This window comes from Drosophila grimshawi, unplaced genomic scaffold (assembly GCF_018153295.1).
Source record: "Drosophila grimshawi isolate 15287-2541.00 unplaced genomic scaffold, ASM1815329v1 contig_44, whole genome shotgun sequence".
NCBI lineage: Eukaryota > Metazoa > Arthropoda > Insecta > Diptera > Drosophilidae > Drosophila > Drosophila grimshawi.
The window spans coordinates 7,927,235-7,942,546 of NW_025063240.1; the positions used below are offsets into that span (position 1 = coordinate 7,927,235).

At 43.5% G+C, this 15,312-nt stretch overlaps 6 protein-coding genes across 9 annotated transcripts; 3 read left to right on the forward strand and 3 right to left on the reverse strand.

The window, feature by feature from the left end:
- The first annotated feature begins 168 nt into the window (after positions 1 to 168).
- LOC6556565 (coiled-coil-helix-coiled-coil-helix domain-containing protein 7) lies at positions 169 to 645 on the forward strand. The gene is made up of 3 exons (XM_001984883.3): positions 169 to 262; positions 323 to 421; positions 481 to 645. Exons 1-3 carry the CDS (start codon positions 218 to 220, stop codon positions 592 to 594), a joined length of 258 nt encoding a protein of 85 aa, XP_001984919.1. The 5' UTR covers positions 169 to 217; the 3' UTR covers positions 595 to 645.
- On the reverse strand, positions 592 to 1,495 carry LOC6556900 (distal membrane-arm assembly complex protein 2). Its single transcript, XM_001984882.3, has one exon. The coding sequence runs from the start codon at positions 1,493 to 1,495 to the stop codon at positions 647 to 649; it is 849 nt and encodes a 282-aa protein (XP_001984918.1). The 3' UTR covers positions 592 to 646.
- Positions 1,496 to 1,715: 220 nt separating this feature from the next.
- On the forward strand, positions 1,716 to 7,832 carry LOC6556991 (serine/threonine-protein kinase PITSLRE). 2 transcript variants are annotated; one of them, XM_001984881.3, is made up of 3 exons: positions 1,716 to 2,033; positions 4,365 to 7,020; positions 7,091 to 7,832. In XM_001984881.3, the coding sequence occupies exons 1-3, from the start codon at positions 1,969 to 1,971 to the stop codon at positions 7,655 to 7,657; spliced, it is 3,288 nt and encodes a 1,095-aa protein (XP_001984917.1). In that variant the 5' UTR covers positions 1,716 to 1,968; the 3' UTR covers positions 7,658 to 7,832. The 2 variants fall into 2 exon arrangements, with proteins under 2 accessions (XP_001984917.1, XP_032597904.1); XM_032742013.2 differs by lacking the exon at positions 1,716 to 2,033 and adding an exon at positions 3,070 to 3,098.
- Positions 7,775 to 9,167, reverse strand: LOC6556971 (peroxisomal membrane protein PEX16). The gene is made up of 2 exons (XM_001984880.3): positions 8,921 to 9,167; positions 7,775 to 8,851 (listed from the first exon to the last, which is right to left on the reverse strand). The coding sequence occupies exons 1-2, from the start codon at positions 9,030 to 9,032 to the stop codon at positions 7,944 to 7,946; spliced, it is 1,020 nt and encodes a 339-aa protein (XP_001984916.1). The 5' UTR covers positions 9,033 to 9,167; the 3' UTR covers positions 7,775 to 7,943.
- Positions 9,168 to 9,237: 70 nt separating this feature from the next.
- Positions 9,238 to 10,631, reverse strand: LOC6556872 (hydroxyacylglutathione hydrolase, mitochondrial). 3 transcript variants are annotated; one of them, XM_032742126.2, is made up of 2 exons: positions 10,549 to 10,631; positions 9,238 to 10,112 (listed from the first exon to the last, which is right to left on the reverse strand). In XM_032742126.2, the coding sequence occupies exon 2, from the start codon at positions 10,078 to 10,080 to the stop codon at positions 9,271 to 9,273; it is 810 nt and encodes a 269-aa protein (XP_032598017.1). In that variant the 5' UTR covers positions 10,081 to 10,112; positions 10,549 to 10,631; the 3' UTR covers positions 9,238 to 9,270. The 3 variants fall into 3 exon arrangements, with proteins under 3 accessions (XP_032598017.1, XP_032598002.1, XP_001984915.1); XM_032742111.2 differs by having other exon boundaries at positions 10,265 to 10,630; XM_001984879.3 differs by having other exon boundaries at positions 10,391 to 10,599.
- Positions 10,632 to 10,996: 365 nt separating this feature from the next.
- LOC6556988 lies at positions 10,997 to 12,170 on the forward strand. The gene has a single exon (XM_001984878.2). It carries the CDS (start codon positions 11,088 to 11,090, stop codon positions 12,111 to 12,113), a length of 1,026 nt encoding a protein of 341 aa, XP_001984914.1. The 5' UTR covers positions 10,997 to 11,087; the 3' UTR covers positions 12,114 to 12,170.
- The last annotated feature ends 3,142 nt before the right edge of the window (positions 12,171 to 15,312 follow it).

The following is a 15,312-nucleotide window of genomic DNA, read 5'->3' on the forward strand; positions in this document are numbered from 1 at the left end:
GACATGTAGTGTAAGACAAAATCGAAATAAATTTTTGAAGGAACAATTTTAACAGAACTATAGCAATTCAGCTGTTGCTTAACATTAACTATTTATTAGAAACCAGGGCTGAAACAATATATCGACTCTCAATTCCCAACACTGTCAGCCAAGAACCGGCTAGAAAAACAAAAATAAGAATTTTATGTAATAACGTAATTTAAAATATAATAACACAATGCCGCGCAATCCTAATGCCGAACGCGACAATCCATGTCTAAGGGTAAGCATGATGTTCACTGATTGTGACGGTGTGACTCAATATAAAGGTTGTTAATTGCAGGAACAGGAATTATCATTCAACTGCCTGAACAAAAACAATTTCGATCGAGATATTTGCGAAGTTTACTTTGCCAACTACAACAATTGCAAAGAGTTTTGGGTAAGTAGCTGCTGCTATAATATCCATATTGATTTAATAATAAATTCAATATCCTTTAGAACAAAGTGCGAAGTGACCGCCGCGCCAAAGGAATTGAGCCCTATTTGCCACCGATCGAGGAGCGTGCGGCAATCAAAGCTGATTACATGAAAACCAAACCAAAAAGCAAATAATTGTGATATTTTTATAAATAGTTTGATAAAATCATATATGTCTCGACAAAACTTAATGTATGCTATCTGCTGCCATCACTTTGAGCGACGCCATAGCCAACTCCAGCATGGAGGTGGCCAATTCCATTTCGAGCGTCTGCTTGGGATCGTCAATAATCAGAAGCTTTAACCGAGGCAGTCGATGGAGGCAGGCGAGTCCTTTTTCTGTTATTGCCGTGCCCGACACGTCCAGCACCTCAAGGTGCGGATAGTCGCCGCCAGCAACACGATCCAGACACCAATCGTCAAAGGTGCCCACATTGTGAAACGACAAGAATTTTAGGTGCTCCAAGCAACGCAAATTCTCCAGACCCTCGTAGTAAAGCGTCATATTGTCACAGCGCAACGCCTCCAGCTTGTAGCCGGGTTGAAATTTGTTGGGCAGATTGAATTCACCATCGGTGGAGGCGCGATGCCATCGCTGATCATTCAAGAACTTTGCCGCACCGCCTCGATACAAAACAAAATGGGCTGCTGCCAACTCGGGCCCCAGAATCTTGTGGCGTTCGGGTATAAACTGCTGCATGTGGCGCTCGATGCGCTCCTGCCGCTTTGTCCACCATTGCTTCATGTTGGTGGGGCTCAGATCGATGGGTCGTTGCATCATCACAATAAAATCGGATGTTTGCTCTGAGTTCGAGAATAGTTTCAGTTTGCTATTCCAATCCTCCGGCCGATCACCAATTGGCGTCCGCCAGCTCAATTCTTGTTTATCCTGGGCCAGTTCCTGCCGAATTCGCTTCACAGTCGCACTGACTTCATTATCGGCTTTGGCGCTGGACAAGGTGCTGTTCGCACAGCGTTGCGCAATGTCAACGACAACTCTTGGCTGCCAGCGACGGAGGCTGCCAAATAATATCATCACGTTTATTATTCAACAATGTAGCAAAGGACGTAATGAAAAAAAATGTGCCGAAAATTGTTTGAACTCGCAGTCAGCTGTGGCAACAGCTGTCAGCTTGATTAGTTATTTTCCAGCAAAGTGGCAACGTTGGACAGACGCCATTTTTTCCTGTGTTGTACAGCCCTGGCCGACTACTGCGTGAAATAAAAACGTTTGTGCTATTGCAAACGTTTGTAATTATTTTTATAAAAAAAAAAAAACAAAGAAAAGAAAAAAACGTAATATTCCACCGAAAACCCAATTGAAGGTCATCAAATATAAATGTACAGAAACTGCACGACAAGACATTTGGCATAAATTGCTGCTGCAAATTACTCGGGTGAATCAGCAGCTAGAAAAGCAGGAAGGCAACGCCAGCCTCTGTCTGTCACTAGAGCCAAAAACACCATTTAATAACCAAACACAAAAAAGAACACAACACTAAACGCAATATGGTCAATACATCGGGCAGTGAAGATGGCCAGCTGCGCAGCCCCAACGACGGACACTATATCAGGTGTGTTAAGATGATATTCTATTGAAAAAAGCACATAAAATTGTTGCTGCATACACGCATCACACACATGCATACGCACACATCCACACACACACACACGCACAAAGCAGCCAACACAACTACATTCATATCCATGCGTGCGTGCCTGTGCCTGTGTGTGTATGTGTGTGAAAACTTTTGTGTATTGAGTGCGGCAACTAAAAATTATTCTTCTATTTGAAAGCGTTATTTTGTAATATTATTTACAAAAGAAAATATAAAAAAAAACTTGTCAAACTGAAAAACCAAAATTGTTCCCAATCCTGCACGGTTTAATGATCGAGAGGTTACGCATTGTGCAGATCGTTATGCTAAAACGCTGCTTGTGACGTCAGAAACTCAATTTTCTCATGCAAGAGATGCTTACTAAATAGCCATAATTTGCATTTAATTCTGAGAAAAGTTCGGGCACATCGCACATACCTGTCGATCATTGAATAGTGGACCTATACCCCCTCTCTCGCTTGCTTAATACAGAATTATGTTTATATATATATATATATATAAATATATATATATATATATGCAATACATATGTACATATATTATTGCCTACCAAATGTTGTATAATAACAAAGAATATATAAATATATATACAATTTATTGACAACATTACCAACATTTCTTTTTAAAGTTGTACCGTTTAATTGACTTGAGTTTTTTCATTGCAAATAGGCCAAAAAGTGTGTACTTGTCCCAAAATGACCGAGGCGCGCGATGGCCACCAACTAAAACTAAACTTTAAACAAAAAAAAAAACAAACAAATAAAAAATAAAAACCAATAAAAAATACCAAAAATATAAATAAAATTATAAAAGCCGAACGCAAGAAATGAAATTCACATTTTAAAAAAAGTGTGCCCAGCAGCTAATGTGTATAAAATGGCAAAATCGGCAGGGAACTGCAGGCCCGCAGGACACGGCCCCGTCCGCCTGGCTCCTTCTCCAAAACACAATATGCAAAAGCAAGCAAAAATCTTCTTTAAATGAGAGAGAGAGAGAGAGAGAGAGATAAAGAATGAAACCGTAAGAGAAGATCTCAAAAGCCTGTTGGTAAATCGAATACAAATTTCTGTTCAAATAACAATGCTAATGCCTTTCAAAAGTCCTGTCATCTATATATGCATATTCTTTAACATATATAGACATAAAAACACATCTATATATACATATATATATATAAATCTCTGTCTTTTGTCCCACACAATTTCCAAATGTGTATTTCTAGCAGAGTTTTGCAGTCGTAAGTTTACATTTTACAGCCCTTCGGAGCTCAACTCAATGCCCCATGGAATTGTTGTTTTGTATCTAATTGCCATATTCAAAATGTGCGGTTGATCACACAGGTAAGTAATTGCAAACAGTGGAACCTTGATTAACACGAACAACTCAATTACGCAACTACTCAAATATGTATATACACCAATATATATATATATTTATCTATTTAAATAATATTATTTTCTTTGCCACTTTTCAAAATGCCCTGGATCCAAAATGTGTGGAGCGAATGAGAAAATCAGGAAAACCAGCAAACAAATTAAATATATCAAATAAAGCAAATGTATACATATAATAAAAAGCCACTCGATAAAGCCAACTTACAATTTGCATTGGCTTATGTACATATTAATCATTATATCGTGATAAAATCATTTCACTTATTAAACTTAATTACAGTAGTTTTTTGAAAATTGTAACCGATCGAAAAATTTGAGATATGGAATGTTATATATACATATTTGATAAAAAAAAAGTTATAATTTTCGATTGACTAATGTAATTATGTATTTTGTTCAAGCAAGGATTTTTGGTAAGAATTAAGCGTATTACTCAAGGATCCACTGTAAAAAAAATACAACATATATACTACACTGTTATTTATTATAAATGTATACTACACCAAGTGATTGTTTTTTTTTTTTTTTTTTTTTTTTTATATATATATATTTATATATAATTGTCAATTTCCATCATGCAATAATTCGCTTTAGGTCTTTTTCAAAATGCGGCCTTGAGAATTGAAGCCGATTGGGCAACGTAAAATGTAATCAACGACTTCAAATGTACTGCAACAAAAACAACAAGAACAACAGAAACACCAACTGGCTCAACTTGAGTGAATAATTAATTAAAAATCAACTATAGAACTGCTTGAACAGTCTCGAGTCAGAGCGCGCCTCGCAGCCATCAAAAATGGGAACAAAACGAAACACTTCAGTGAATTTAGTTGCAATCGGCAACAAGTCAAAAAAATGTGTGTAAAATTCATTGGTATTTTGTTTATTTTAGCTGCGATGATGAGCACGATGCGGACGATGGCCTCTATATACAGCCGCCACAGGCGACGAGCAGCACTCAGCAGCAGCAGCAGGCTCGCGGTGGTGGAGACGCGGCGTCGGGTACGCGTCGCGAAAAGAAGAAACACTCCAGGGATCGTCGGCACAAGGAACACCACACGCTAGATGGCATCGAAAGGGATCGAGAACGTGAACGTGACCGGGAAAGGCAGCGTGAAAGGGAAAGGGAGCGTGAAAGGGAACGCTATGATTATCGGGCAGCACGGGATGAGATGGAGCAACGTTATCATCCACATGCACATCCCCATCCACATCCGCATCAGCATCGCAGCGAGCGTAAGCATCACTTGAGCCATGCTGCCGCCTATCATTATCAGCAACAGTTGCCACTGCCGCCGATGCCGCCACAGAGCTATGCACATCATGCCCACCATCATCATCATCATCACCAGCAGCAACAACAGCAGCAGCAGCAACAACAGCAACAACAACAGTCAGCACCTCAACTGATGAGCTTATCACGTGGCGGCGGCGGCGGCGGTGGAGCACGGGGCGATTATTATCACAGCAGTCGTCATCATGTGGATTATGTAGATGTTGTTGAGCAGGTGCCGCGACGTGCCAGCAAACATGGACATGTCTACGAGCAGGTCAAGGATGCCGAGAGTCTCGAACAGGACCTGCGCTCGCGGCTGCTCAGCAAGCGACACAAATACGTCAAAGACTATGCCACGGATGAGAGTTATGAGCAGCAGATGCAGCAGCAGATGCAGCAGCAGCAGCAACAACAACAACTCCAGCAGCAGTCCCAATCCCAGCACAGTCGCCGCAAGGAGCGTGAATCGCGACGCGCCGGCTCCACCAGTCACAGTCATAAGCTGCGTCACGGTCAGGTCATTGAGCTGCTGGACAGTCCCGAGACGCATGCAACGCAACATCGGCGCAGCAAAGAGCAAAGACGCGCCGCCGAAGCTGAGGCACAGCTGCAACAACAACAGCAGCGACGTACTGCATCCGCCATCGATCCGGAGCTCTTGGCGCGTCGTGAGAAAATCTTGGCCGCGGAACGCGAGAATCGCAAGCGGAAGCAGATTGCCCGGGAGCAGCTTGAGGCGCGTCGGGAGCAATTGCTGCGCGAGCGCAACGAGCACAGTGATGCTCTAAGTCCCAGCACAGTGGCAGCCAGTGTCACCGCTGGCCTCAACATAATCAAGCGGAAGCATAAATCCAAACCGGGTGGAATCGAGGAGCATTATGAACATCATCGAAAGCGCAGCAAGCCAACAAATGAGGAGCAGACAAAGAAAAGCAATGCCGGCGATGATGATGAGGATGCCAGTAATGAGAGTGAGCCAAGTGAGTCCGATGAAGACGATGATGACGATGATGAGGAGGAGGATGAGGATGACGAGGAGGAAGAGAGTGCCAGTGGCAGTGCGGCAAGTGGCAGCGATACGGCGGAGGAGAGCAGCTACGAACAGCACCAGCAGCAGCAGCAGGCAAAGTCAACGCACAAGCGAAACAAGCGAAAACGAAAGCAAGCAACGCATCTTGCTGGTCGTGAGGATGAGGGTGAGGATGAGGATGTACCACTGCCCGACAGCCCATTGAGTGTGGGTGCCCTCTACAAATCGCCCCAGCAGCAAAGGCCGCATTCCCATTCCGTCAGCTCGAAGAGTTCCAGGCGCAGTCGCAGCAGCGATAAGAGTCGGAGTCGCAGTCGCAGTCGCAGTCGATTCCCCGCCAGCAGCAGTGTGGATGAACGGGATGAGCAAGTGAATCATCAATGTTCGCGCAGCAGCAGCACACGCAGCGAGGAGCGTGGCATGGTCGGTCAACAGCAGCAGCAACAGTCGGACAACAACAATCCCATTGAGCCGGCGCTGGAGAAGCTTGCGAAGATTGCCGTTGAGGATTTGCCGCCATGCGATGACAAAGGCGTGCCGCTGCCCAACTATTATCCGGGCGTGCAGGGCTGTCGTTCCGTCGAGGAGTTCCAGTGCCTCAATCGCATCGAGGAGGGCACCTATGGCGTTGTCTATCGCGCCAAGGATAAGCGTACCAATGAAATCGTTGCCCTCAAGCGCCTCAAGATGGAAAAGGAGAAGGAGGGTTTTCCCATCACATCGCTGCGTGAGATTAACACGCTGCTCAAGGGACAACATCCGAATATTGTGACAGTGCGTGAGATTGTCGTCGGCTCCAACATGGATAAGATCTTCATTGTGATGGACTATGTGGAGCATGATCTGAAATCTCTGATGGAAACGATGAAGCAGCGCAAGCAGAGCTTCTTTCCGGGCGAGGTCAAGTGCCTGGCCCAACAGCTGCTGCTAGCCGTTGCCCATCTGCACGACAATTGGATATTGCATCGTGACCTGAAGACCTCCAATCTTTTGCTCTCGCACAAGGGCATTCTCAAGGTGGGTGATTTTGGGCTGGCCCGCGAATATGGCTCCCCGCTGAAGAAGTACACCTCGCTGGTGGTCACGTTATGGTATCGAGCGCCAGAACTGCTCCTCTGCTCACCCGAATACTCGACACCGATTGATGTGTGGTCCGTCGGTTGCATTTTTGCCGAATTCCTGCAGATGGCACCCATCTTTCCGGGCAAATCTGAAATCGATGAACTCAATCGCATCTTTAAGGTGAGTTCCCATTTAAGTTTATTAATTTCTCTGCTCTAATTTAACGTAATCCCGTTTCAATTCTCTGCAGGAACTGGGCACTCCCAACGAGAAAATCTGGCCTGGCTACACGGAGCTGCCGGCTGTCAAGAATATGCTCAGCCAGAATTCTCAATTCACCGACTATCCGGTGTCGCAGCTGCGAAAGCATTTCCAAGACAAGACCTCGCAGGCGGGCCTGGGGCTGCTGCAGGGCCTGCTCACCTACGATCCGAAACAAAGACTGACTGCTGATGCGGCGCTGAAGCATGGCTACTTTAAGGAGCTACCCCTACCCATCGATCCATCCATGTTCCCCACGTGGCCAGCGAAAAGCGAGCTGGGCGCACGCAAGGCGCAGGGCTCATCTCCCAAGCCGCCATCCGGTGGCTCGCAATTCAAGCAGCTGGGACGCGATGAGCCCATGGCAACGACGGCAACAGGTGTTGCTGGTGCTGGCGGCGGCATCGGTGGTGCTAAGCTCGCCTCCGGCATCATAACGGGCAACAAGAAAAGCAGCGGTGGGGCCTCGGCGGCAGCAAGCACGGGATTCGTTCTCAATGCAGGACTAACGCAACGGCAACTGGCCATGGGTCCAGGCTTTAGCCTGAAGTTCTGAGATAGAGACGGAGCCGGAGACGGAATGTGTGTTTACAGATTTTTAGCCAATTCGTGGATTAATTGTTATGTATAGCGTTTAGCGTGTAAGATGAAAATAAGCAAGAAAACAATATCGTTTAATGTATGTGTACAAATATTGTTCCAAATATAATTTAAAAGCCATACAAATCACACACAACAGATCCAAGAGAGGATCTATCCGTCTCTCTATTTTTAACAACCGCCCGCTTATCCATTTTATACTTTAAATCTTAACCTAAATCGGAATACTCGGATGATCGCTCTCAAGTGGACCACAGATAGAAGTACGTGTCCTGCCACTGGGGAATGTAATCCTTTAACGGTCCGGCGACCACTTTGGCCAGTGGCACATTCTGCGCCACAAAGCCCAAAATTCGTTCGATTCGCGTCCTGGTGTAATTCTCGTAGAACGGACTCCGCACCAGGAAATACAAAAGATTAACGCATCGGCGGCTCAGCTCGATTTTCTGTTGCTTGGACATCAGGTGGCGTTGCTGGCGATACAAATGGATGCTATACAAATCGAAGGACAACGCAACCACATACTGCTTCCAGCTGCGCCGACCAAACAGACCCATCGCAGCCAAATGGACCAGTGGTTTGGCAATGTACAAGTACTCCGCATCGAGCAGTTCGCGTGGAATTTGCGTCTTGGCCGCATCTGCACTGTCCACGTGTAATTTGAAGTCACGATATTGCATGGGCGGAGCACCCTCCACTTTGCGGATGAGGCGACCCGAACGTTTCAGCTGAAACGTTATGGAATGCTCCGATTGCGACAGATTCGCTGTCTCAGCTGCATCCGATTTGCCAGGTTTGCTGAGCGTGCGCCGATTGAGAGCAGCGATCGGTGGCGATGTGATTATGTCCGATGTCGAATGTTTGAGCAGAAACAAACGGCCGGCGGCCTTGAAGAGTTGTATGAACGTTATCACCAGCCACTTCCCCGTTTGGCTGAGGTAGCGTCGCGCCGATATTTCGATAAAGACTTCGCAGTATTCGAGCGTAGTCAGCGTGACCTTTAGACGGTAGCAAAGGCCAGACTGCATCCGGAGTACGGCGTTTTCGTTGGCGCCACGTGACCTGTCGATGATGCGATCGTTGTAGAACACCAGCATGTTGGACAACGTGTAGACCAGTTCGGACAGCACATTGGAGTTTGATATGCGACCTAAAATCGTAATTCATATTGCAATATTGCATCACCAAACATATAGTTCTTATCAAGCTACAGATTTACCTGCCACAAAATATGACACCCATTTGGCTGTCGTCTCAAAATCGCCAACTACATCCGGATTCCTTGCCACCCATGCCTCGTAGGACTTCAATAATACTTTTAACTTATCCATAATTAAACAAAAAACAGCTCCACTCTAAAAAAAAATTGCTTTGCCGCTGCTTTGTTTTTTATTGCGGTGTAAATACAATGTACATTTGCCACTCACGGCGAACAAGATGAATTTCGATTGACAAACGTGCTATCGATTGCAAACATAGATATATTGTTAAATGCGCTTGGCGCCATTGTGAATGAAAAAGAGAAAAGAATCTGAATCGAATTCAACAACGTTTATTAACTCATTCAGCTTAAGCCTTAAAATTATCCTTTTCCTTACGCAACGCACCCATGGTCAAAATAGGATTTTTCTCACCGCCGGCATGACGCTGCACAGTGGCCTCATGTACGCGCATAAATGGATTCCACGACTTCTCCTCGCCAATGGTTGACGGCACTGTGGGATCCTTGGAGGCGCGACGCAATTTGGCCCACTCAATGCGATTCTGTATTAGTTTATTGTCGGGCTCCACATGGCGTGCGAAGCTCATGTTCTGCAGCGTATACTCGTGCCCACAAAACACCTTGGTGTCATCGGGCAGCGCAGACAGCTTGGCGCACAGCGCATCATACATTTCCTCGGGCGTGCCCTCAAAGAAACGGCCGCAGCCCCCCTGAAAGAGTGTGTCACCGGTGAACACTGCGCCGGCATTCTGCCCATTGGTGACATGGTAGCAAATGTGGCCGGTTGTATGGCATGGCGTTGACAGACAGCGCACCTTGAGTTCGCCAATGTTGAAGGTGACATCCTGGCTAACTTTCTGATTCATTGCACCGATCCGGTCGTCGCCGCCGTACACCTGTAGTTCACCGGACCACAACTTGACCAGTTTCTCATTGCCGCCGGCATGATCCCAGTGATGATGTGTCGTCAGCACCTTATTCAATTTAACATTCTCCTCCTGAACGGTCTTGATGACCAGCTCGGGATCAACCGGATCCACAATCGCCGCCTCGCGAGTCTTATTGTCCACAATCAGATACATGTAGTTGTCCTGCAGTGCCGGCAAAATCTTCACCTGCATGCTCTCCAACTTGACATCCTCCAGTGAGCTATGCATGCCTCTAACGCCAATTGTTCGAAGCTTTTGTACTGCAACAATTAAAAATATAAATAATAATAATTAAATTAAAAAACAATGGCAGCTGCAGCGACATGCAAATATAAATAAGATTGAAAGAAAAAAAACAGCAACAGCAAGCACATCAAACAGATAAGATTAAAGAATAATAGGCATAGATTACAATTGACGTGACAGTTTTGGACACCCAGAAACCGCTTTAATGATCCGCCACCAGCACCAGCACCAGAGGAAGAATGAGACACAGTGGCAGCAGCAGCAACTCGGCTGGCTGCCAATTTGGACGAACCTCGAAAGTAATAGGAAGTCAATTGTGTCTCAATGCTGGTCGCAACACTTTTCCAGGCTGACGACAGCATTTATGCACTTCAGATTTTAGTTAAGCTTTATATATATGTATATATATATATGTACTATAACTTAAGGCACTAAATACTATACATTTACAGTGAGAATTTGTGACCAGAACAATGCCGGAACAAGCGATAAAATATATGTAAATTTTTCTCCTATATTGCTGTGATAACCTGTTAAAACTTGCAAAGCTCGATAGTCAAACTATCGATAAGCGTTCGACTATTTTATGTTAGAGTGACACGAGCCATTTTGAAATTGATTATTGCAAAAGAAAGTTGAGAATTGAATTTGAAATTAAAACAAAATTATTAATTAAATTAAAACTAAAACAGTTATGCAATTCAAACCAGTAAAACTTTTCATATAAATATTGAATAATTTTAAGGCATCTTCTGAGTAAACTGTTTTTTGATAGAATGACACGAGTCATTTTAAAATTTTGCAAATAAAATATAAAAAATGAATTTAAAATTAAAATAGAAATTAAATTAAAAACAGTTATGCAACTGAAAACTCGTAGAATATTTCATAAAAATATTGAACAGTGTTAAGGTACGCTGTGTTATGTCTGTCAAGCTAAGAAGCTGGAATTATTTGTTCAACTTGTTATTAATTGTTGTGAATAGGGAATGTCTGATGCTGGTGATCACAATTCAACGCAGTCCCAATCCCAACTAATTGAGGTGCAAGTGCAGCATGTAGGTGTCACAGCCAAATTGCAATCACCATTAAAAAATTGGTTGCCCCAATTGAACAGCTCAACGGATACGGAACTGTTCCAGCAGAGCAAGTCTCAATACAATATGTTTCAAAACGATGCACAGGGCGATACAACAACGACGACTACAGCCTTATCCAGCCCAACACATGTGCTCTACGAGATGCATGCGGAGCCGGCAAAGCAATTAATTAATCCAAATCGGATTGAATTCCAGCGCTACAACAAGACCAAGTATCCCAGTTTTGCGGTGCCTCCCCGTCCACGTCGAAGTAAAACCAAACATCACTCATCCAAGGCGAGGCCATCTAAGGAGGAATCTAAGCATCATAAACGGCGTCCCGGTTTCCTTTCGCGCCTTGTCGCCTCGCTGGACAACATGTGCAAGTGCCAGCCGCAACATGTCCACAACATCATCGATGATCTGCCCTCCCCGAAGTGGAATAAGAAGGCTGCAGCGCATCACACTTGCATTGGCATCTATCCGTTTGAGCATGGCTGTGCGGATTACCTTAGCACCACGGATACCCATCCAAAGATCAACTCAATTGTGCTCGCGGATCGGGCGACAACCTATGCGACACATTTTTGGGCCGAGTTCTTTGGACTGTTGCACATTGGTGTCGCCTTTGCGGTGGCCTTTATCCTCCAATGCTATCGATTCGTTCTCTACTCGGTGATCAATACCCTAATTGTGGGATGGCTTCACATGACATCCGATTATCTGGTGAAGCCAGCGTTGACTGTAGTATTTAATGGTTTTCTGCAGCCACCGATGATATTTCTATACAATGTGATGTGTTCCTTGCGAGATATTTTGGAACCGCTCTCAGACACGTTGAACAACTTGATGAAACCATTGGCCACGCTGGGAGAGAGTGTGCGCCTCATCAATGTCAACTATCGCAATGTGCGGCGACTGGAAAAGGATGTTTGATTTCCTGTCAAATCTTGCCAAAAATTGTTCAGCTTCGTTAATAACTTTGATTGCCAAAAAAAACCTGCTTGCCTTTGGCGTGTTTCATTCCATAGTGTTCCCTGTGGGAGGAGCCAGAGTTGTAGCAGCAACCCTAAACACCAACTATCTCTCTCTCTATTCCGCTCTCTCTCACTCTCTCAGTCTCACTTCCAGCTGCTCTTTGCAGCAACAGGATTATATTGGGCAATATACCTTGGATGACAGACAATCTTGCGCATATAAAAACCATATCGGGTTACATTGTTTTTCTCTCCTGTTCGTTCATAGAACTCGCAGTGTTTGTAGCCATAACGACCTGGGGCCTGTTCCTGTTTTTTTGGTCTCTGGTCTGTGGTTCGGGGGTCTTTAAGGGTGGCTCTGCGCTGCGAGGGGTGTGAGCTCAATTACGTTGAATGAAACATTTATGATTTATTTGCTCATTTTGTGGCTGCAACATATGCCCGCAATACACCAGCGATTGTTTTAAAGCGACTAATTGTATCCCACGAGACTTTCTCGGATATGCTTAATAATTTGTAATTTATCTAATGAAGGCGTTAAGCAATATCCTTCATACTAAATACAAAATAGTAGATAAAAAGTGTAAAATATATTTTGGACTGACACTGAACATTTCCATATAAACGATTTATGGCTAGAATTGCTTTACTTGGTAAAGTGCTTCATTTACCAAGAATTTTTTCCAACTCAAATCAATTTAGCCGATCTGCAAATGATGTTTATCGAGGGATTAGCTGGTCTACTTTCTTTGGACATCCTGCAGACTCGATGTTTACAACGAAATCGTAGCAGAACTGTAACCCCATCCTATATATACCCTTTATAATTCTTATCCGTAGAAAGTGTGCGAATACTATGAAAACAATTCAAACTCCTTATGTATACAAATAGTTTACATACACATAAAAAAAGTATTATGAAATATATTTATTGATATGTATATATCTATTAATATACATATATATATATATATACATATATATATATATGTAGTAAATGTAGAAAAGTTTTATTTGTTATTTGGGTAAGTGGACACCAAGACACTCGGCGACGCTGTCAAAAAGCTTTATTAATGGGAATTAATGAGATTGTTGGTCTGTGTGTGTGTGTGTGTGGGTGTGTGTGGAGACCGCTGACTAAGGATCGTTTTACAGCGCACATTCATTGAGCGTTGGGAACAACAATAACAACAACAACAACAACAGAAACAGCAAAACAGCCACCCACAAGACAACCCCTTTTTGGCGGTTTATATCCAATTAGCTGTAAAAAGTATATATCTTGACATATGTTTGAAATTTGTGAGCACTGATTGATTTCCGTTACTAATTGGTGCACACATTTCGAACACTGAATCGGAATATTATTAATTGGTCTTGGTTTCCTTTTCTTGGTGATTCTTCTTCTTGTTTTATTTTTCTTTTTCCACAAAGACATTAACATAAGTTTCTAATTCCCAGCATTATTTCTCTATTGAACAATTGACGACAAGGTGCGAAAATCATGTTCGCTTCATATACGCAATTCAGCAATATTCCTCCCACACACACACACACACACATGCAGACAATACTAATGCCCGAGTTTGCCCATTATTGTGCGATCGACAAGCGGATAAAGGATAAATGCGAACAAAGGCACAAAGAGAGAGAGAGATAGAGTGAGAAAGAGAGAGGGAGAGAGAGATCAGACACTCTGACTACAATTCATGAATGGCACAGACAGAGACAGCAAAGAGAAAAACACTTTGCAGACGCTTTGTTTTGTTTCTTTTTGGGAATTTTGGGATTACAGCTGTTAAGCTGTTTGGTGGGTTTGTCGCTTTGGTTGCTCTATTTTCTGGGCTATTAGGCTGGTATTACAAACGATATACAGGTTATTCTTTCCAAGGATTGTTATTGCATGGATCTGAGCATGACGTTTGCTAAACTTATATTTTACAAGAAGTTAAGCAATTTGTGCCTCTTTGCAGACAATGGCCAAAATGGGTAAATGGGACAATCGATACGTTATGTAAGAAGTTACAAGTAAAAGGTTCTCCAGTTTAATGTGAAAAGTACTTGAAAAGGGTATCAAGTGACATTGTAGATATTTAATGGTTGCAAAGAGTATTTCATATTTTTATACATTGAAACATTTCAAATTTATTATTTTTATATTTTATTATATTATTAGTAAGCATTAGAAATAAGAATATTGCATTTACATGTAATAAAATAAAGTAAGTAATGTTAATTGACAGAAAACGCTTAGACGCATAAAATTGCATCAGTGTTGCTAAAATAACAGATATGTAACAGATCCTCGCTTTCTCATTTGAAGTGCATTTTCTGTGTTTGCGATACTCGCTGAATAGCTTTGCGGGCTGGCTGCATTCAAGCATTATTACGAATCGGACACCGAACTCGGCCAAAAATCTGCAATGCTCGGCAAAACATGATAGTGTGGGAATCAAAGCGCGCTGCTTCGCATGGCTTCAGAGCTTTTCTTCTTTTTTTCTTGTTGTTGCTGTTGTGTTATTCGTTGCTGCTGCTTGGCAGCTAAGTCCTGACACGTGATTGTAATAATCGAATAAACAAAATTAGCGTAATGCGATTACAAGCCTTTTTTGTGGTCAATTAGAGAACAACACCCCAAAAAATACCCACCCCACCTACACTCAGAGTTGCCAACTGAGCCTGCGGCGTTGATATTCACGTTCAGACAGCATGACGCCGCTTAACAGTTCCCAGTTGCAGACCCCCCAACGCCCTTTGCATTGATCGCCGCATGGCTAACAGCAAAATAACAAGAATGTTAAACAAACATTTAACAGCTGTCTGTTGTCGAGCTTTTTGATCCTGTTAAGCGCTTGTCATTGGCGATGAGCAGCAAAATGCACCTGTGACGATGACAAGACAGGGTTGTCCCCCTCGCTCATTTGATCGCTGAAAGATGCAAGCTGAATGCTATGACAAATTGAACATTTTTCGTGTGACCCAAAATTGTGACAGGCTCGGAGACAGGGATTTTGACAGTGTGACGAAATTGTCAACCCTCCTAATTTCAGCCTTAATAAATTCTTTACCAACAATAATACTCATGTTGTTGGTGCTGCTGCTGCTGCTGTTGTTGTTGTTGGCAACCTTTTGTTTAGCCTTTTTGTGGATTTGCTGCT

Bases quoted from the DNA above. Each gene is read 5' to 3' on its own strand.
- LOC6556872 (XM_032742111.2), bottom strand. From the start codon at position 10,460: ATGCTGTCGTCAGCCTGGAAAAGTGTTGCGACCAGCATTGAGACACAA. The intron at 10,113-10,264 runs GTAATCTATGCC...TAATTGTTGCAG, and splicing joins CCAAAACTGTCACGTCAATT to TACAAAAGCTTCGAACAATT.
- LOC6556971 (XM_001984880.3), bottom strand. From the start codon at position 9,032: ATGGATAAGTTAAAAGTATTATTGAAGTCCTACGAGGCATGGGTGGCA. The intron at 8,852-8,920 runs GTAAATCTGTAG...TTACGATTTTAG, and splicing joins GGTGTCATATTTTGTGGCAG to GTCGCATATCAAACTCCAAT.
- LOC6556988 (XM_001984878.2), top strand. From the start codon at position 11,088: ATGTCTGATGCTGGTGATCACAATTCAACGCAGTCCCAATCCCAACTA.
- LOC6556565 (XM_001984883.3), top strand. From the start codon at position 218: ATGCCGCGCAATCCTAATGCCGAACGCGACAATCCATGTCTAAGG. The intron at 263-322 runs GTAAGCATGATG...TGTTAATTGCAG, and splicing joins GCGACAATCCATGTCTAAGG to GAACAGGAATTATCATTCAA. The intron at 422-480 runs GTAAGTAGCTGC...AATATCCTTTAG, and splicing joins ACAATTGCAAAGAGTTTTGG to AACAAAGTGCGAAGTGACCG.
- LOC6556991 (XM_001984881.3), top strand. From the start codon at position 1,969: ATGGTCAATACATCGGGCAGTGAAGATGGCCAGCTGCGCAGCCCCAAC. The intron at 2,034-4,364 runs GTGTGTTAAGAT...TGTTTATTTTAG, and splicing joins AACGACGGACACTATATCAG to CTGCGATGATGAGCACGATG. The intron at 7,021-7,090 runs GTGAGTTCCCAT...AATTCTCTGCAG, and splicing joins AACTCAATCGCATCTTTAAG to GAACTGGGCACTCCCAACGA.
- LOC6556900 (XM_001984882.3), bottom strand. From the start codon at position 1,495: ATGATATTATTTGGCAGCCTCCGTCGCTGGCAGCCAAGAGTTGTCGTT.